The 20,886-nt window shown below is 37.3% G+C and overlaps 3 protein-coding genes across 3 annotated transcripts; 2 read left to right on the top strand and 1 right to left on the bottom strand.

Moving 5' to 3' along the window:
• The first annotated feature begins 1,568 nt into the window (after positions 1-1,568).
• LOC141696993 (uncharacterized) lies at positions 1,569-3,795 on the top strand. The gene is made up of 5 exons (XM_074501168.1): positions 1,569-1,716; positions 2,403-2,517; positions 2,644-2,740; positions 3,092-3,178; positions 3,361-3,795. The coding sequence occupies exons 1-5, from the start codon at positions 1,569-1,571 to the stop codon at positions 3,493-3,495; spliced, it is 582 nt and encodes a 193-aa protein (XP_074357269.1). The 3' UTR covers positions 3,496-3,795.
• Positions 3,796-4,254: 459 nt separating this feature from the next.
• Positions 4,255-7,104, top strand: LOC141696992 (glyceraldehyde-3-phosphate dehydrogenase B, chloroplastic). Its single transcript, XM_074501167.1, has 9 exons — positions 4,255-4,482; positions 4,574-4,687; positions 4,869-5,030; positions 5,152-5,319; positions 5,462-5,622; positions 5,863-5,924; positions 6,039-6,088; positions 6,276-6,682; positions 6,774-7,104. The coding sequence occupies exons 1-9, from the start codon at positions 4,384-4,386 to the stop codon at positions 6,904-6,906; spliced, it is 1,356 nt and encodes a 451-aa protein (XP_074357268.1). The 5' UTR covers positions 4,255-4,383; the 3' UTR covers positions 6,907-7,104.
• Positions 7,105-7,189: 85 nt separating this feature from the next.
• LOC141696994 (glutamate receptor 3.3) lies at positions 7,190-19,665 on the bottom strand. Its single transcript, XM_074501169.1, has 9 exons — positions 19,533-19,665; positions 18,995-19,345; positions 18,743-18,781; positions 16,428-17,055; positions 9,496-10,168; positions 9,122-9,399; positions 8,560-8,591; positions 8,046-8,452; positions 7,190-7,787 (listed from the first exon to the last, which is right to left on the bottom strand). The coding sequence occupies exons 2-9, from the start codon at positions 19,260-19,262 to the stop codon at positions 7,326-7,328; spliced, it is 2,787 nt and encodes a 928-aa protein (XP_074357270.1). The 5' UTR covers positions 19,263-19,345; positions 19,533-19,665; the 3' UTR covers positions 7,190-7,325.
• Between the last annotated feature and the right edge of the window lie 1,221 nt (positions 19,666-20,886).

Genomic DNA, 20,886 nt, shown 5'->3' with positions numbered 1-20,886 from the left:
TATATATTGCATCCATCTAAAATTAATTGTTCACTTTGATTTTTACGCGTATTTAAGGTGTCTTATTAAGGTTTATTAAGGTGTCTTGACCGTATACATCATTTGGTTATTTTTTTAAAAAAAATGTGCTTTAAATTTTATTCACAAAAAGATAATTTAAAAAATAATTAACGAATATATATACGGTCAATATATCTTAAATTACGTGCAAAAATCAAGTCGGACAAGTAAATTGGAATGGAGATGATAAGAGTAAGCCCAACAATGTATTAGTTAAAGTCTTAAATATAATATAAAATATTATGTCCCACTAACTTAGGACATATTTATCTTACTTTAATTCCAACAATGTACCTTATTCTCATTATATATTTAATATTTTATTATTAAAATTTTACTTTCATCATTAAAGTACAATATACAGTAGAGAGATAAAGAGAGAGTGTACAGTAATATTAAATAAAATATAAAATAAGGTAAAAAGAGACGTGACTTAAAAATAAGGCTCAAACAAGTGTTTCTATTGATAAAAGGCTTGGATCAAATTTTTTTATCATATATCTTAAATTTTGATTTAGGATATCATATAAGGTATTTCTTGGACTTGCCCTGTAATGAGTATATCGAAACAGAGTAGCGAACACAATAACTTTTATATTATAAACTTTAGTATTTTTTAATAACTTTAAGAACTAAGGCTCCGTTTGGTATTACCGTTACAGACAATTACAACAACTTTTTGCTGAAAAGCTGCCAGAAAGGTGTGTGATAATTCGAAAAACTGTTGTATGGAAAAATATTTTTGGTCTAAAAGCTGCTGTTATCAAAAATATGTCCCATATACTTTTGAAAAAGTTATTTTCAGCTTTTGCATGAAGTAGTTATCAGTTTCACTATCAAACAATCTCAAAATATGCATAAAAGAAAATTACCAAACAGTCATTTAATTTTCCTGACAACACTTTTTTCACCAGCATTTTTTTCTTACGGCCCAACAGTTTTCAATAATACTACCAAACAGAACCTAAGTGGGAGTATTGAATGGGACTGCATAGCAGGTACGGTTGTCTCGCTAAACGGGAAACAAAAAGATAGTTTAACACAAATATAGGCACATTACAGTGAAACGGGTCCAAAACAAAGCCATCATCAAACAGTGCCCATGTACATTTTGGACCTGTTTGTGCACGGGCTAAGTTACTTATAATTAGGTATAGTTTGTCGATCAAATTTATAACTCGAATTTATAATTTATAAGTTGATAATTGAATATTAATAATAATATATATTTTTTTTAATTTATTTTCATTATTCACTTTTTTATTAATTTTAATTTTTAAATATATGTTTTTAAATGTTAAGTTAATTTAAAAGTAATGAATTAAGATAATAATATTTAAAAATTATTTATTTTAGTTTATTTAAGTTAATAAAAAATCTGACTTATAAGTAAAATTAACTGAACACTTGCATAATTTATAAATTTTCATCTCCTTATCACTTTTAAGTTACTTATTAATTTTAAGTGATAAGTTACTTTTTTAAGATTTACCAAACAGTCACTTTGGATGTTACAAATTTTGGGGTGCCCTCTTGTAAAAACACTACCATTTCACACTCTCCAATCTCTCTCCCTCTCTCCAAAAGAAGAAAAAATGACTGTGCTTTTAAATTCTCTGGTTTTGCCTAATCTCTCTTCGACCTACTTATCCTCAGGTACCTTCTTCATCTATCACTTTATTATTACTGAATTTATCTTATTTCTATTGTTTCTATTCATCTTTATTATTATGTACATCTTCGTTGTTTATTTCTTAATTCAACTTTTATACTTTCTAATTGATTAGCTGATTGGCTTGTTTGCAATAGCCTATGAGTTACATGGAGTTTATGTATTCTGATCTTAGATATGTAGAGTTGTTTTACTTTTGATTTTTGCCTAATACATTGCGATATAATCATGTTCCATTGGTTTTGTTAATGTTTAGATGTAAATGCTAGTAATTAAAGTTCTGGTTAAGGAATTGTGATGGAGGATAATACGGGTTAGTCATCTGAGTAGCTATTGCCTCTTAGGTTAAGTCCAGGAAAGACTGTCTCAGTGTTTTGGCATTCAGATTTCAGGGTAATTAAGTCAAAATTTACAACAGGATTCCGACAACTGTAGTGAATGCTGATGTGTCAATTATTTAGATAGTTACTAATAAATGTTTTACTGCAACATCAGCATCCGGTAACTGTATTGGGACCTCTATCATCGTAGTTTAATAAATTTGGTTTGTTGGATTATCGTTCATTAAGAATTTTCTCTATGTACAATTTGTTATTTTTTCCTAAGGAAGTTCTCACCAATGATCATGTTGTGATAATTCTACCATCTTAATCTGTTTATGTTCGTGGAGGCTCCTTTTCGAAGTCTGACGACTTGTGTCCGGGAAATGGATATTTTTACAATTCATCATTTAAGACTAATCCACGAACCAGCCAGAGGGCTCTAGCAGTTCAAGCAAGCTACAGGTATCATGCAGCTGCATTTTCTTGTTTAGTTTCTATTATCAGTCTTCTCTTGGTTTACAGTGTGTTCCTAGATGATTTTACATGTGATATAAAACGTTATAAGTTATGTCTTTGCCTGAATTACAGTGATGGTGGAAGGCCAAGCAGTGGGGGCACATTCATTAGTGGCTTTGTCTTGGGAGGCATTATTATTGGCACGCTTGGCGCTGTATATGCACCTCAGGTGTGTGATCAGCACTCTAATAACCTTTCATCTTAATTTATCATTGTATAAAGTGCTCTCTGTGGTCCAAAAATGTACGATGTATATGATTCATTTATAAAAAAATTTAAAAAAATCTGGTGGTTTGAACTGTGTTTTAATCCACTAAATAACTTGGGGTCAACTTCTTTCTAATGTTCTTTCCTACTTTATTTTATTTTGGCTACTTTTCAGCAATAAATTAAGCTTCAATAAAGATCTCTTCACTTTTTTTCTGGATCCTCCACTGCATGTGACTATTGAATTTTTAGTAAGTATCTAAAGGACATGCAATATATGTATCGTTTACACCTTTTTTAAAATACTTTTTAGATAAGCAAGGCACTAGCAGGAGCCGACAAAAAGGATATTATGAGGAAGCTTCCTAAATTCATATATGACGAAGAGAAAGCTTTGGAGGTAGATAAGTGTGCATAGTTGTCTTGTGCTATATGCTGGATTTTAAATTTGCAGAAGTTCTGATGGCTTCAATATGTACATTATTGGTTTTATGGGAATATCAAATAGCCATTAATGGCAGTGACCTATCTATTTCTTTATTTTTCCGTGTACAAGAAATTCACAAGTTGTCCAATTTACAGAGAACGCGCAAGATCTTGTCTGAGAAGATCGAACAGCTTAACTCTGCTATAGATGATATATCTGCTCAGCTGAGAACAGAAGATTCTCCCAATGGAGTGGCTGTCAGTGCTGATGAAATTGAAGCTACCATGTAATTCCGCCAATCATGATGTCAATGGCCTTCACTATTGTCACATGTTGGATTAGCTGAGCAAACATTGAACTTCTTACTCTAATATGTGAACATAGTGTTTTACCACATTTAATAAATGCTTTTGATGGTGCTGATTAGGCAGTTGCCGTAGAACTTGCTTGCTTTGTTTTTCGAATGCTTTCCAGGCTAGTTGTTTCAGTTCAAACTTTGTACTAATCTACTTGATGTTCATCAAAATACGCTAAATTATAGAACTCAAGAAGAATAAGCAACCAAAAAAATTTCTGGTGTATTAGTAACATCAGCTGGGAGTTACTTTTCAGTACATATTAGATTGAATGCTTCCAGTCTGCACAGTGTGTAATCTTGTGCTAGAAAAGGAAATTTTAACTCCCGCACTGTAAAAAGTCTAAGAAGAAGACAAAGTAAGAAAAGGACACTGAAACTCTTACACAAATCATTGTGATATCAGGTTTTAGTTGTTATTCAAGCCCTGCACTGGTGAGAGCAGTGCTCTTGCTTATATTTAACCATCCTGGTGGTAAGATTTTATTTACTACGCATTGGAAGTTCATTATGAAACAGCTAATTTGCCATAAGGCATCTGTTTATCCTGATTATGAATACCACGTGGCATGTAATTTGCTTTAGTCTCTCTCATGCAGAGCGATAAACCGGATATGAGCCACCCGTATTTAAAGATTGAGAAATGGGTGGAGAAAACGTTCTGTGATTCAGATCATCCAGGACCAAAGCCAAAATGTAATCTTATCTACTGTCTGTCCATTCACCACACATTCCTTTACCCAAATTGGATAGATGAAACTCAAAGAAACAACACCACTATATAGTGAGGAAGTGATTGTTTAAACAGTCTCTAGTTGCAGCCATGGCCTCTAATGCAGCTATTGCTTCTTCAAGAATTCCAACCACTACTAGGCTACCTTCCAAATGCTCTCATTCTTACCCTACTCAATGCTTCTCCAAGGTTCTCTCTTTCTCTTTACTAGCATGCATAAAGCAGTTAATTATTTGTTTTTTAGTTTTCTGGATTTCTTAGTTGCGTTTTCTTTGTGTAGAGACTCGATGTAGCTGAATTTTCTGGGCTTCGATCCAGTGTTTCCCTGACATACTCTAGGAGTGCTAGGGAAGGGTCTTTCTTTGATGTGGTGGCTGCCCAACTTACTCCTAAGGTTAGACTATTCTGTAAACATTTACAAATCATAAATACTTATAGTTTGGGATAGTAATAAATTTATTCTCTGATATCCTTCATACACTTAACAAACCATGATTTTGACAATGCATGACTATAAAAATTCTCTTCTTAAATGACAATATCAGTAATGTTTTCAGTTGCTTTTCTGGAATTAGACTACAGGAACGTCACCTGTTAAAGGAGAGACAGTTGCCAAATTGAAAGTTGCAATCAATGGTTTTGGTCGTATAGGCAGAAACTTTCTCCGCTGCTGGCATGGGCGCAAAAATTCTCCACTTGAAGTCGTCGTTCTTAATGACAGTGGTGGTGTCAAGAATGTGAGTGGTATTTTTATAGTTCTAATATATACTATGATGATTCCTGAAAGTTAATTTATTAGTTGGCATAGTAACATCTGTTAACAGTTTGATGACTAGTTAATTTGCATTGCAAGTGCAGGCATCACACTTGCTGAAGTATGACTCTATGTTGGGTACTTTCAAGGCCGATGTTAAAATAGTAGACAATGAAACCATCAGTGTTGATGGAAAGCTCATCAAGGTTGTCTCCAACAGAGACCCTCTGCAGCTTCCATGGGCAGAGCTTGGAATTGACATTGTTATCGAGGTATCTGTTTGATTTAAGAGTACCATATTTGTTTTCATTTAATTTCGGAACTGTCCCTACTTCAGATATCATATTCTGTTAAAATTCTGATTATCATACAACAGAACTTTTTTTTTTACTAACTGGATTATATGAATTGTAGGGGACAGGTGTGTTTGTGGATGGCCCTGGTGCTGGGAAACACATTCAAGCAGGTGCCAAGAAAGTTATTATCACTGCACCAGCCAAAGGAGCTGATATTCCAACATATGTCGTTGGAGTAAACGAAAAGGAATATGACCATGATGTTGCAAATATTGTCAGGTCAGCAAATTTGAAATTCATTGACTAGCAAAAAAAGTTATTAGCCAAGAACTGAATTACTGTAACAAAAATTATGACTGTGGTTTGTGGACATGTGTATTCTTCTTGGTGGTTGATAAGTCAACATGCATAACAGATATTCTACAATTGTGTACAGTTTCTTTGTATGTACAAATATCAGTTTGCTAATATCTTATGATTGAATCTAAATGCAAAATGTCTGCCCATTTGTGACTGCAGCAATGCTTCTTGCACAACCAACTGTTTAGCTCCATTTGCAAAGGTCCTTGATGATGAATTTGGTACGCATCCTTTACCAATAATGATATTTAAAGTATGACAAAAGTTGTCCTTAGCAAAAAATGATCTTACAACCAAGGAAATACCACACTAAGAATACTACTTTTGATATTCAGGTATTGTTAAAGGAACAATGACGACCACTCATTCCTACACTGGTGACCAGGTACAAACAGAGTGTAAAAAAAATAGATTTGAACTTACATGTAGCTTATATAGTTCAGTACATTTTGTTGTAGGCGTTGATGATAACTTTTTAGTTGCTTTCATCATATAATAGGGTTTAACAACATATACTTGTAGCTTCATATACACGAAACTTAATTTTTATTCTTGTTTTTCCGTATATACAGAGGCTTTTGGATGCTTCACACAGAGACTTGAGGAGAGCTAGAGCTGCAGCACTGAATATAGTCCCAACAAGTACTGGTGCAGCCAAGGCAGTGTCTCTAGTGCTACCCCAGCTTAAGGGAAAGCTCAATGGTATTGCTCTACGGGTGCCCACTCCAAATGTATCCGTTGTTGACCTTGTTGTAAATGTTGCAAAAAAAGGAATTTCAGCCGAAGATGTCAATGCTGCCTTTAGAAAGGCAGCTGATGGACCAATGAACGGGATTCTGGCTGTGTGTGATGAGCCTCTCGTTTCAGTAGACTTTCGGTGCTCTGATGTTTCTACCACCATTGACTCATCGTTGTCAATGGTAATGGGAGATGATATGGTCAAGGTTGTAGCCTGGTACGACAACGAATGGGGTTACAGGTGATAAAATTTCACATGCTTTAAGGTGTTTTTGCTTGTGTAGCTTCATATATATTTGTGACTGTATACTTATAAGCATGTATTTTTGCAGCCAAAGAGTTGTAGATTTGGCACATCTTGTAGCAAGCAAATGGCCAGGTGTGGCAACAGGAGGAAGTGGAGACCCTCTGGAGGATTACTGCAAGTCAAACCCTGCTGAAGAGGAGTGCAAAGTTTTTGAATAATAAATCTTGTTGTAAAATTATACTCCAGAACAGAAGTTCCGGAGTAATTTTATTGGACAGGGGAGCAAGAGTGCTGTTTGTTATGTTTCCGTTTACCATTCAATGTTTCTGGGGGTATAGAGTTAAAGTAAAATGCTGTGTTGTTTATAGATATCAGAATATTACAGTTTGTTCTTGGAAATAAAATCTTCTGAAATACATCTTGTTGTTTGTAGTTTTCAAGAGTACATAAAATCATAACTTTATCTATAATATTAACATCAATTTAGTTAGAAGAATTAAAAACCTGAAAATGTTGATGATGAATATAAGAAGTATATTCGTTCTTTATTTCATTAAATGTTAATGGTGTAAGAGGCATGTCCTTCTCATTGAGAGACTAAAAACCTGGAGACAGGAAAGGTGAAAAAGTGTTGAAACTAAAGTATGCGGCCTAATATTTGTATCTCAGGCTCAGGATTTCTTCTCAATTCAATAGTCTTGTTATCACCAGGACCTGAAATCTCTACTTTCCTTCTTTTATTCTGTCTCTTTGTAGGATCTTCCTTTTCATCCATTATTGACAATAATTTTTGAAGACGCTTAGAACGTGAAGTTCCCTGCCCACCTGACACAGAATCAGTAAGAGCCGAATGGCGAAACTGGCGGATAATCTGCAAGAAATATATGACAAGAGCAAAGAAGCAAGCTATCCCACAAATAAGAAAGATGCCCCAGAAACTTTGCAGGTGAAGACGATCAGAGTCAATTTCAGCGGTATCTAATCTGCATGTGCTTCTCGACAACCACTTGTCATAAATTCTCTGTAAATCTCCATTCTCTGATAATGTCAATATTGCTGTTGATAAGTCCACTGCCAAGGGAGAGTCACGTGGAAATGCCTGAAATAACAAAAACAAAAAAGATGCACCGAATTGTCTATAAAGATATTGAAAAAGGGCCCTGACCTAATAGCATTCTTGAAATAAAAGTCTTGTATGTGAAGGAACTGTGCATGCTTCATTTATAAGTGTGTGTGTTTTTTTTGGAGGGGATCCCTTGTTTGGAGAAAATTCACACAAAATCGAATATAGTATGAGCATTCACTTGCTAGACTGAACATATAGAAGTATAGGAGTCTGAGTACTAAAGAAACTTACAAATCCCCAGCCGGCTTTCGTGAACTCCTGACCTATCATCCTGAATTTGCATTGGCTTGACATGAAAAGATCTACATACGGACGTTCATCTACCACAGCAGCAACGCCCCCATTCTTCGGACCAAATTCCAACTGTGCAGTATATTGTTCTGGTGTTCCGAGGGGTTTAAGCATTGATTCATGTAAACCAATTTCTTCAACTAAATAACGGCGAGCATAAGAGCCCACTTGGTATCCAATAGGTTGGTTAATTTCTTTCAAGGTTTCAATCCCTTTAATCGGAGAATACATTTGTTGCACCGTTAGTATAGATGTCAAGCTTGCCGTGTAACTTGAGTTGACTATCATAACAACAAATAGCCATAGAATTAGCACCAGACGGCCAAGGGTGCTCACAGTATTCTCTCCTGCACAGACAAGTAAACCCCGTTCTTTACTGTTTTTCCAGTATTATGTGCATGCATATCCAGAAGGCATTTAGAAAGAAGAATAAAGCAGGACGAAGGTCACTTACTGTGGGAGAAAAATAGAGTGGAGAAGCTAAACCTGAACGAAAGTAATGTAAGAGATCATCAGGAAGCAATTACTTCCAGAAGAAGATTAAATATGTTCAGCAAAGAAGTTCACCAGTCCAAGCACAATTCAATTTTAATATAATAATTATGACAAGCTAGTGTAATGATGTGATGCATAAGAGTGTCAAATCTTAATTAACAATACAATTTGAAGTAGACAGTTACAGAATTATCTATTCCTCTGGCAAAGATAACAAAATGATCAACTGCTGTGGGAGATGAAATTGAAGGTATAACACCCAGTATTCTTGTGGCAATTCACTATAGCTGCCCTGAGAGATCGGAAACAAAATGTTTTTATTATTATCAAACAGAACATTCCTTTGCAAATATTAGCCATAAATTTATTTTCTTTGGGCCTAGTCATTCTGTAAGTAAAGTTAATGGATAAGCTACTTCAAACAACTAATTGAATACCTGTATGAAAAAGAAGAAAGAGATAGGTAAAACAATTACTCGGTAGACGTAGCATTATTGCCTGATCTAACTAGAGGAACTCACCATAGAACGGTTATAAGTTGTGTCTTAGGCGTTCCTCTGAACTCGTCATTTATCCTATGCTCCAAAGTCCATATAACTACACCAATTACAAGAAAAAAAGCAGCAGTTATACCCCACAGTGATGGAGAGAATGGTCTTAGGAATGCCCAAGCACCAGTGTTTAACTTCTTAAATGGAGCAACAACAACAAGGCCAGAAGCAGCAAATGGTTGTGTAAAGTCCACGACTTCTGTTCGATTTGTGACTATGGCAATGTCACCAACTGCACCATCAAAAAACTGAAGCAGAGAAAAGAAAAAGAAATGAAGAATTACATTAGTATGTAGTTTCAATGTTTATGTTTAAAAACTATTATCCTGTTACTTTGTACTCACCCCTGCAGCAACTTCATTTACCAGCCCGGTGTAGCTTGGGTTTTCCTTGCCATCTCCGTAGGAGATAAATTCGTATGGAACTGCATATGGCAATAAGTTCACAGCTGCTGTAAACACATCTATACAGAATCCTTTAAAATTATTAGTGTTTCGCACTTTGGATACAAATTCCCGGTAACTCACACGATCAGGTACTCCAATTCTTAGTAGCTTCCCATAATTTGGGAAAACCCATCCTCGAGGTTTTATTACTGTGTTTCCCGGCCAGACAACACTGTACAGTTTTTGTTTAGCATTTGAGAGATTAGCTGGCTTGGAGTAGAATGTCTCAGGAGGTAATGTTGACAAACCAGAATAGTTAGACCAGTAACCAATCTGACGGAAACCAGTCCCAATAACATTAATAACATCATACGAAGGATTAATGAGAGACTTATCTGCATTAAATTTAATTCGCCCGGTCAATCCAACTAAGTCACTCTGCAGTATGTCTCTCAACAAAAGTTTTCCTCCATCAAAGAGGCTCATGGCCTCAAGGTGACGATTACCTTCTTCAGAATGCAATTTAAAATCATTAGAATAAGAAATTTTTCCTCCCTGACTTAAAAATGAATCAATTGCATGAGCAACAAGCCAAACACTATCATAAGCATAAAGGGCATAAGTATTAATTGTGAAAACAATCTGCGATTAATACAAATAATCAAACAAGTGTGTGTGTGAGTAAACGAAATCAAACGGAGGAAGAAAAGATATAAACAGAAGAGAGATCCTCGAGTCCAGTTGAAACTGTCTCCTTAAAGCTATTTCGCCTCTCACCGTATGTGCGAGTCGATAGCCTCCCAGGATAAAACGAGGTAGCGGCGGCGTTACGGATAACGAGCACCTTCAGCGAGCTTGAACGGGCACGAAACTATCACCGAGAGAGAGAGATTTGTGTTTAGAGACGAATATGTTTTTGGTGTGTCTAACCCTAACGCCTTAGAGGTGTTTATATAGGTGTAGATAGACTTGTGCGCTACTCTTTTCCATAATTAAATATCATTAATTATGGAATCGGTGTAATACTTGCAAACTACTCTATTCCATAAATAATCTGAAACAGAATCAGATTGAATATATCAAGACATACACCATATCAATTAATCTGAAACAAAATCAAATTAATTTATGCCATAATATTTGAGCCAAATTCTAATGGAAAATAATAATTTCCATTATTAAGAGAATATCATCATATCTCACACATCTTTTAGTCATAATGCTCAAAAATATGACTTACCAATATGGGACTTATACCCATATTTTCCAACAATCCCCCACATGGGTGAGATTGGTAATCTTAGTAGCACACACCAGACAGACAGACAGACAGACACGGAGTTTGACTTGGTGATAGTTTCTTCGATCAGATATAGCATACTATAGGTAGAGAATGCTCCTTGAACCTTCGCTCGAGTAAGCATACCGACTTTACTGGTAGACAGTAGACGTGCTTGTCCTTGAACTGTTCGACCGTTTATGTAAACGATGATATACTTATCACTATATCGTTTCTGACTCGTTCAGCTCTCATGAGTATGTCCATTTTGGCCATGGAACATCGTCCTGGTTCTGCAGAAGTTTCTAAAGAATTGTGCCTCGCAATTCTCCTTTGAAGCGGCCCCACTTCTCTCCCACATAGGTGATCTTTATCTTATAGAGTAACCCGCGTTTACTCAACTGAATTTCATGCGTTCACTCCTGAGCTCCACGTATTCATCAAAGATCATTAAAGGCTCAAAGCTTAACCTCGTACCTTACGGGTCTCACTGTTTCCTCATCATAGGAACAGGCCAGGGGTTACCCCCACAGTGATTTGGTCATCATGATTTAGTTGTCCCATTGAACCAAGTTCTTGGGATCTCCAGTCAGCAATGGTTGGGTGTCCACCATGATGCCGTTAAGCAATAGGCTTAAGGCCCATCCCTCTCGATGATTTCTCAACCACTTCTCTTGATAACCCTTTGGTTAGTGGATCCGCGATATTATCCTTTGACGGTATATAGTCAATAGTGATAATTCCGGTTGAGATCAATTGTCTAATGGAACTGTGTCGTCGTCGTATATGACGAGACTTTCCATTATACATCGTGCTCTGTGCTCTGCCAATAGCGGATTGACTATCACAGTGAATCCCTATTGCAGTTACAGGCTTTGGCCATCTTGGAATATCCTCCAGAAACTGACGTAGATATTCAGCCTCTTCGGCGCATTTATCTAGTGCCACAAACTCAGCTTCCATCGTGGAATGAGTTATCACCGTTTGTTTTGAGGATTTCCATGATATTGCCGCTCCAGCTAATGTAAACACATAGCCACTCGTAGACTTAAGTGCTTTCTTGCTAGATATCCAATTTGCGTCAGTATATCCTTCTAATACTGCTGGGTATCTGCCATAGTGCAGTCCATAGTCTCGAGTTCCCCTCAAGTACCTTAGTATCCTTATAATCGCTTTCCAGTGATCAGCTCTCGGATTACTCGTAAACCTACTCAACTTGCTAATTGAGTATGCAATGTCTGGTCTTGTACAACTCATGAGGTACATCAGACTACCAATTATCCTCGAGTATTCCAATTGGGAAACAGCTACACCTTTGTTCTTGGATAGGTGCAAAGTCATATCTACAGGTGTCCTAGCTTTCTCAAAGTCATCCTTAAGAAACTTCTCAAGGATCTTGTCAACATAATGTGGTTGACTTAATGCGAGACCCTCTGATGTTCTAGAAATTTGAATTCCCAGAATTACATTTGCTAGTCCCATATCTTTCATGTCGAACCTTGATTTCAACATGTCCTTTGTAGATTTGATAACTTTATCATTGCTTCCAGCAATAAGTAGATCATCTACATATAGTGTCATCATGACATAGCCATTGTCATTCTCCTTGACATAGCTGTTCTCGTTATCCTTGTAATAGGCACAGCTATCACATTCATTGATTTTGAAACCATTGGCCAGCACGACCTCATCAAATTTTTCATGCCATTTCATAGGCGCTTGTTTCAAACCATACAATGATTTCACCAATCTACACACTTTCCTTTCTTGTCCTGGGACAACAAACCCTTCAGGTTGTTCCATATAGATTTCTTCATCTATGTCTCCATTTAGGAAAGCTGTTTTCACATCCATTTGATGTACAGTTAGATTACGCATTGCAGCAATAGCAAACATCATCCTTATGGACGTTATTCTCGTTACAGGAGAATATGTATCAAAGTAATCAAGGCCTTTTTGTTGCTTGTATCCTTTAATTACAAGTCTGGCCTTATACTTATCAATAGTGCCATCAGTTTTCAACTTCTTCTTGAAAACCCACTTGCTACCTAATGGTTTGCAACCAGTTGGCAAGTCCACTAATTCCCAAGTATGATTTTGCATAATTGAATCAACTTCATTCTTGATGGCCTCTTTCCACATAGGTCCATCAGGTGAGGTAACCGCCTCCTTATAAGTTTTTGGGTCACCTTCTTCGAGCAAATAGGTCATAAAATCAGACCCATAGGATTTCTCCGTTCGTTGTCTTTTGCTCCTTCTCACTACCCCCACATTTTCGTCTTCACTTTCGTCACTCTCATTATCGTCATCTACAGACTCATGAGATCGTTTAGACGTCGTAGGTTGTTGGTTTCCTGGATTACAGGGAAACATCGTCTCAAAAAATGAGGCATTTCTTGATTCCATAATGGTATTCTTTTGAATATCAGGAATCTTGGATTCATGAACAAGAAACCGATATGCAGTGCTGTGTGGAGGATATCCGATGAAGACACAATTCACAGTCGTAGGACCTATCTTCACCTTCTTCGGTGTAGGGATCAGTACCTTTGCAAGGCACCCCCACACTTTCAGGTGTTGGTAACTTGGTTTCTTTTTCTTCCACATTTCATAAGGACTTACATCCTTATTCTTGCGCATCGTAATATTTAAAATATTATTTGCGCTTAAGATGGCTTCTCCCCACATCGATTGTGGGAGCCCAGAGCTTAACAACATCGCATTCATCATCTCTTTCAGAGTGCGATTCTTCCTTTCAGCCACACCATTTGACTGAGGGGAGTATGGTGCAGTGACCTCATGGATTATACCATGTTGTGAACAGAATTCCCCAAACGGTTCAACATATTCACCTCCACGATCACTTCGTATCGTTTTGATTTTCTCAGTTTGTTGTGTCTCAACTTCTTCCTTATAGATTTTAAATTTATCTATAGCTTCGTCTTTGCTTTTCAACAAATATACATAGCAGTATTTTGTACAATCATCAATGAATGTAATAAAATACTTGTTTCCTCCTCTTGTTGGAGCGAATTTTAAATCACATATGTCGCTATGTATTAGGTCTAGCACTTTGGTGTTCCTTTCCACACGTTTAAATGATGATCTCGTTAATTTTGCCTCAACACAAGTCTCACACTTATGTTTTGGATCGATAGTAAGTTTAGGTATGTATTCTTTTGCACTTAAACGTCGTAAAGTGTCATAATTTACATGTCCTAATCTAGCATGCCATAAATTAGGAGACTCAAGCAAGTAAGCAGAAGAATTCTTCATTTCATTATCGTCCTTAACGGACATTACATTGAGCTTAAAAAGCCCATCAGTTAAATAACCCTTGCCTACAAACATACCACTCTTAGACAAAATAACTTTATCTGACTCTATTACAATGCGAAAGCCATGCTTATTCAACAGAGAACCAGACACAAGGTTCTTGCGAATATCAGGCACATAAAGTACATTCTTCAAAGTCAGATTCTTCCCAGAGGTCATCTTCAGGATCACCGTGCCTTCACCCTCAATGGTAGAAGTTGCTGAATTCCCCATGTAGAGTTTCTCACCAGCATCGGAAGCTTTGAGGCTAGAGAAAACCGCCTTGTCTGAGCAAACATGCCTAGTAGCACCAGTATCAATCCACCATTCACGTGGATTAGAACCGACCAGGTTCACTTCAGAGACCGTAGCACAGAGGTCTATGTCACCCATCTCCTTGGAGATATTCTCTACCATGTTTGCTTCTTTCTTCTTGTTGGGCTTCTTGGGCTTCTTGCAGTCAGAAGACCTATGACCAACTTTATCACAGTTGTAGCACTTCCCTTGAAATTTCGACTTCGAAATCCCTCCCTTGGGTGCCAGCTTTGCCCCTTTACCAGAATTAGCCTTCTTGGGCTTGGAGCTTTGAGCATGCTCCACCATGTTTGCCTTCTCAGTGGCAATGTTAACTTTCTTCTCGGACCCTCTGTTGTCTTCTTCAATACGAAGTCTAACAATAAGATCCTCCATAGACATCTCCTTTCGCTTGTGCTTAAGGTAGTTCTTGAAATCTTTCCATCCAGGTGGAAGCTTTTCAATAACAGCAGCAACTTGGAAAGACTCACTTATGACCATTCCCTCAGCATGAATGTCATGAATGATCACCTGCAGTTCCTGCACCTGACTGACCACAGTCTTAGAGTCTGCCATCTTATAATCAAGAAAGCGGCCAACAATCCACTTCTTTGCCCCAGCATCCTCGGTTTTATACTTATGGTCAAGTGACTCCCATAAGACCTTAGCTGTTGGCTTTGCGCTGTATACGTTATACAACGAGTCAGATAAACAATTTAACACATAGTTCCGACAGATATAGTCGGAGTGCTTCCAAGCATCAGCAGCATACACAGTCTGCATGTTACTCTCAGCAGTGAGCAACGGTGGTTCTTCCTTAAGGAAGCGATCCATATGCAACGTGGTCAGATAAAAGTGCATCTTTTATTGCCAACGTTTGAAGTTCGTTCCGTTGAACTTCTCAGGTTTTTCAGCATGTGCAGCAGGCACAGTTGGCATAACAGGTGCAGCAGGCACCACGGGTGGAACAGATGGTACGTGCGTCTGTACTACAGGTGTATGCACACCAGTAGGCACCGCGGGTATGATCGGAGGAGTGAATCCTGCCGATATCTGTCCAAGAGGAACACTAAACTGTCCAATGACAGTGTGTCCCACAGGCACATGTCCCGAAGGCACATGTCCCGAAGGCACATGTCCAACAGGCGTTTGACCCCCATCAGATCGTACGATCCGTGCGTTAGGGTTAATCGGCTGCTGTGAACCCCATCAGATCCAGTGATCTGTGCGTTGGGATCAGCCGTCATGTTCATCGAATCGTTCACAGTTTGGTTCTCCATCGATCTGTTACTCAACAAAACAAGCAGATACAGATGTATCAGTCACAGATGTATATAAAATAAATAGCTTTAAGATTGTGAAAATAATCTGCGATTAATACAAATAATCAAACAAGTGTGTGTGTGAGTAAACGAAATCAAACGGAGGAAGAAAAGATATAAACAGAAGAGAGATCCTCGAGTCCAGTTGAAACTGTCTCCTTAAAGCTATTTCGCCTCTCACCGTATGTGCGAGTCGATAGCCTCCCAGGATAAAACGAGGTAGCGGCGGCGTTACGGATAACGAGCACCTTCAGCGAGCTTGAACGGGCACGAAACTATCACCGAGAGAGAGAGATTTGTGTTTAGAGACGAATATGTTTTTGGTGTGTCTAACCCTAACGCCTTAGAGGTGTTTATATAGGTGTAGATAGACTTGTGCGCTACTCTTTTCCATAATTAAATATCATTAATTATGGAATCGGTGTAATACTTGCAAGCTACTCTATTCCATAAATAATCTGAAACAGAATCAGATTGAATATATCAAGACATACACCATATCAATTAATCTGAAACAAAATCAAATTAATTTATGCCATAATATTTGAGCCAAATTCTAATGGAAAATAATAATTTCCATTATTAAGAGAATATCATCATATCTCACACATCTTTTAGTCATAATGCTAAAAAATATGACTTACCAATATGGGACTTATACCCATATTTTCCAACAAATCCCAATGGAACCATCAGTCAAGTTGTTCCACCGAGAGATAAATGTATTCTTTCTATCTGAATCTGGTGTATGCTGACGCAAAACTAGAACTCCTTGCATCGAATCCATCTTCTCTGTAGGAACGTGCAAGGAGGAGTCTAAGACGGATGAAAGCCAATCTGTAGCTATCCACACATATCCATCGTTCATCATTCCGAGATACTGTGCAACAGAGAACACTGTAAAGCCCAACGCAGGGTAAACATGCAAAACTATGATTCGAGACTCCATCACTGCAACTTTAACAAGAATGTCCATAATAACACCCCTGCTGACACCGTGTCCAGGAGGAATCCCCGCCTTGTGTGAGATTCTGCAGCGCCTTGCTGCAAGTGCATCATTCAAGGCTGCTACTCCATTCCTTCCATAATCATCATCAATAAAGATAGCAATCACCTGCTTCCATTCATAGTAATCAACAATATCAGCTAATGCAGTCATCTGGTACAGATCGCTCTGTGTCGTCCTGACAAGAAAAGGGAACTGGAGAGAGGAGAGAGTGGGATCTGTGGCACCAAATGACAAGAGAGGTACTTGGAGTTCGTTTGCAACAACTGTCATAACATTGGCTACTTCAGAAGATTGTGGGCCTATAATGTTGGGATTTAATCTAAAACATGTTTTTAGATAATAATATTTTTATAATGTTTTATTTATTTGGTTTACTGCTGAATCACGTAAACCAGGTTAATAGCAGGTAGAATAGGTTATTTGTTTGTTTCAGTAATATCAGGAGGAGTTTTGAAGAAGTGGGGATGTTGGATTATTTGTAAGAAGTAGTTATTAGCTAGTGTTTCTCTTGCATTCAGTTTCTATCAGGATATATGTATCCTGCATGTACGTTCAATTTTAATTCACAATAGATAGAACACAATGTAGCCATTAAGTGCATTCTGGTTTGTAAATACAAGTGTTAGTTTTTCTGCATTATATTGGTATTCTTATTACTATCTTTATCTTAATTTCAACATGGTATCAGAGCTACCGATCTTTGGTGAGCTTGAGGTTGCGACGATTGCATAACAAAGGGGATGTGTAGTATGGTGAATGGTTGCAGGGGCGACAAAAGGGCTGCGAACTTGCAGGTCGGAGATATGCCCGACTGGGGAGTGCTGGGTCACGGTGTAAAGGAAACGAAAGTGGCAGGGACTGTTAGAGATAGAGAGAGGAAGAGTGTTGTCACAGATGTGAAAGATGATGTCCTGCGTTCAGTTGTGCGGTGTCAGAGTAAAACTTGTGGAGAAGAAAACTATGTTTGCTTCAAAGGACACCAAAAGTGCTGGAAAGGTTACCGACATGAAGAAGCTGTTAAAATTATCAAGGAAAAAGGCTTGTTGTGGGGTGCATGAAAGCTGGTACTTGTTAGCATGATGGTGGCAAAGCTACACTTATAGTATGGGATGCAGGTGTAGTATGGGGCTGCCGAGAAAGATGAGGCGATGCCGGAAAGTCTGTGAGAAGAAAAATCATGGCACAAGTGGTCATGGAAGAAATTTTTAATTTAGAATTTTGGGTGATTGTGTGCACCATGGAGAGAAGTGCTCCAAAATATTTTTGATGAGAAGTGCATCAACAAATTGGTTTTGATGAGAAGTGCATCAAAATTGATGGTGGTGAGAAGTGCATCACGGATGAAGAGAAGTGCTTCATAAGTTTTAGATTAAGGGAGAGATTGTTGGGATTTAATCTAAAACATGTTTTTAGATAATAATATTTTTATAATGTTTTATTTATTTGGTTTACTGCTGAATCACGTAAACCAGGTTAATAGCAGGTAGAATAGGTTATTTGTTTGTTTCAGTAATATCAGGAGGAGTTTTGAAGAAGTGGGGATGTTGGATTATTTGTAAGAAGTAGTTATTAGCTAGTGTTTCTCTTGCATTCAGTTTCTATCAGGATATATGTATCCTGCATGTACGTTCAATTTTAATTCACAATAGATAGAACACAATGTAGCCATTAAGTGCATTCTGGTTTGTAAATACAAGTGTTAGTTTTTCTGCATTATATTGGTATTCTTATTACTATCTTTATCTTAACATGGTTTCAGAGCTCAGGCTGGCAGAGGACTCAGGTTCGATCCCTGCCACCCCCAATATTTCTCACAATTTATGAGGGACACGAAAGGCAAAGTTATGCCCCAAAGATAGGCGCCCGTGATCCACTCTTCGACCCATAAATGGGCTTTCGAGTGAGGGGGAGTGTTACAATAATATAAGATCCTGGAAAGGGCCATTCTCTAACACCTTGAGGTTTTAGAGTAACTGGTTCCTTAACATATAACAGCAACTATATCAGCCTCCATGAATTGTACAGCTGTAAATAACAAAAAGAAAATATCATGATTTGTATACTCCCAGACACAATAGAACATGTCATAGCATCTATGATGAGCAACTGAAAGTAGGTGCAGTTGTTCTCCCTGCTCTTCTAAAGTTATAGGAAACGTAAATACTTAGTTTTATCACGGCTCTTTTAAACTTCAATTTTTTGACAAAATTCTTATGCATTAGGTGCATATAAAGTTACCTCCAATAATGCCATGGAAGCCACTGCAATTGGAATTGTGCATCTCTACTTGAAGTATTGTTCCATGAAGAACACTCGAATTGGAGTTGACATCATTTACAGCTTCCTTAATGGCAAAATATGAGGCTTTACCAATAGTAGAATCAAAAGTGAATACAGCACCAATATTAACAACAGCTGGTCTCGACGAAACATTGCTGCTAAGCCCATTAGACAGAACTCCGCATAGGACTAGTAACAGCAAAGGAGAAACAGAGACCACATTCATGATTTTTTTTGAATATTTCTACCATCTGCACGCCATCAATATATATGAATTCAACCAACGCTCTTTATGACTCCAGACGAAAGCTGTGAAACAAAAATTAAAATTTTTATAACCAACACTTAAAGAAAGCAAAAACATAAAAAATAGCATCAAGTCATATAAAGAAATTGCATAGACAAGAAAACATAAAAAAAAAAAACGAAAAAAAAAAAAAAGAATCAGATGCTGCCCTGACTTGGAAACTAATGTCACTTTGCTAAGGAATCTTACCAAAAAAAATACCAAATTGCAACGCAGGAGTGCACAAGTAATTCAAGAAAAGAAGAAAACACAAAATAAAGAGGAAGCTTCAAAGTAGAAATAATGAATATCATGCAATGCAATGAGGGTTTTGTAGAATAGTAGACACAATGTGAAGTTAACAACTGTTTTCAAACGTCAAGTTATCTCACCTCACCTATAAAATGGGTAACATGTAAAGAACATGAAAGATGGAAAACTCCGGTCTGGCAAGTGGCCAAGTATAGTGGTTCTCACACTCTCCCTTGTTTGACTAATTAAAATGGGAGTAACGTGCACTTTGTGTACTCGTATTTTTCCTATTAGACCACTTGGGATCAGAAACTACCATGTGCTATACGAGATTTTGAATATTTTAACAGTTTGCTGTTTTCCGTCAAATCCATCAACTCCGTTAGTTCCGTCGAGGATATTTCAGTCTTTTTATTCGTAGCACGTGTGCTTATACTAAACATGATTCCTTTCCCGAGTATTTCTCCCTCTCATTTCAGATCAAGCTCAGAGACCGGAATCGTGATTGATGTTCGTGTTGCTACAATGTCGTGAATCCTCAGAGATCGGAATGATGAAGATGTTTACAAACCTAAAGAGGATCCCAATTACTGAGGTAATTTCTTTAAACTCTAATTAGGGTTTATATACGTAGTATGAATTAGGGGTTTATAGTGAGATATATGAATTAAGGGTTTATATGTGTGGATTAGGTTTTACTGGGATAAATAATGATGCATGTCAAAGTTTTTTTGTCAATTAGTATATTCCATGTGATTGATTTTTTTTGTCAATTAGTATCTTCCATGTGATTTGAACTTTACATGTATATATGGTCCCTTGTGTTTTTGACTGTATATACATGGTTTATGTATAGAGTTTGTTTTTAATTTTTACAGCTTGTGAGGACTTATTTACCATAAAACTGTTTCATGGGGATAAATTTGAAGATAATCCGAAGAGGTACAGTTGTGGAAAAATAGATTTTATTGATATGTGTGATGTAAATACCATGAGCATTATAGAGATAGTGTCAATCTTAAATGAATGTGGCGATATTGGTGGTCACACATTATTTTACAAATTACCTAAAACAAATATGGAGAAAGGTTTGTGGAGCTTGAAAACTGATGCAGATGTATTGAAAATGTGTGAAATGATGCCTCCTAATAGAGTGATATATGTGTATGCAATGACTTTGAAGCCTATTGTTGCTGTGGACACTGATGGAGCAACGCAAGATTTTGCACCATCTCAAGACCCCAACATTAAATATGTAGATCCTAGTATAGAACCTTATGCAAGGACTACCCTAGATGATATGTTAGACCTT

Source organism: Apium graveolens, chromosome 11 (assembly GCF_009905375.1).
Source record: "Apium graveolens cultivar Ventura chromosome 11, ASM990537v1, whole genome shotgun sequence".
Taxonomy (NCBI): Eukaryota; Viridiplantae; Streptophyta; class Magnoliopsida; order Apiales; family Apiaceae; genus Apium; species Apium graveolens.
This window is presented reverse-complemented; position numbering and strand designations above follow the sequence as displayed.

Bases quoted from the DNA above. Each gene is read 5' to 3' on its own strand.
- LOC141696994 (XM_074501169.1), bottom strand. From the start codon at position 19,262: ATGAATGTGGTCTCTGTTTCTCCTTTGCTGTTACTAGTCCTATGCGGA. The intron at 10,169-16,427 runs GATTTGTTGGAA...GATTGTTTTCAC, and splicing joins TTGACTGATGGTTCCATTGG to AATTAATACTTATGCCCTTT. The intron at 9,400-9,495 runs GTGAGTACAAAG...TCTCTGCTTCAG, and splicing joins TAAATGAAGTTGCTGCAGGG to TTTTTTGATGGTGCAGTTGG.
- LOC141696992 (XM_074501167.1), top strand. From the start codon at position 4,384: ATGGCCTCTAATGCAGCTATTGCTTCTTCAAGAATTCCAACCACTACT. The intron at 5,320-5,461 runs GTATCTGTTTGA...TATGAATTGTAG, and splicing joins GAATTGACATTGTTATCGAG to GGGACAGGTGTGTTTGTGGA. The intron at 5,623-5,862 runs GTCAGCAAATTT...TTGTGACTGCAG, and splicing joins GATGTTGCAAATATTGTCAG to CAATGCTTCTTGCACAACCA.
- LOC141696993 (XM_074501168.1), top strand. From the start codon at position 1,569: ATGTTACAAATTTTGGGGTGCCCTCTTGTAAAAACACTACCATTTCAC. The intron at 2,518-2,643 runs GTATCATGCAGC...CCTGAATTACAG, and splicing joins GCAGTTCAAGCAAGCTACAG to TGATGGTGGAAGGCCAAGCA. The intron at 2,741-3,091 runs GTGTGTGATCAG...AATACTTTTTAG, and splicing joins GCGCTGTATATGCACCTCAG to ATAAGCAAGGCACTAGCAGG.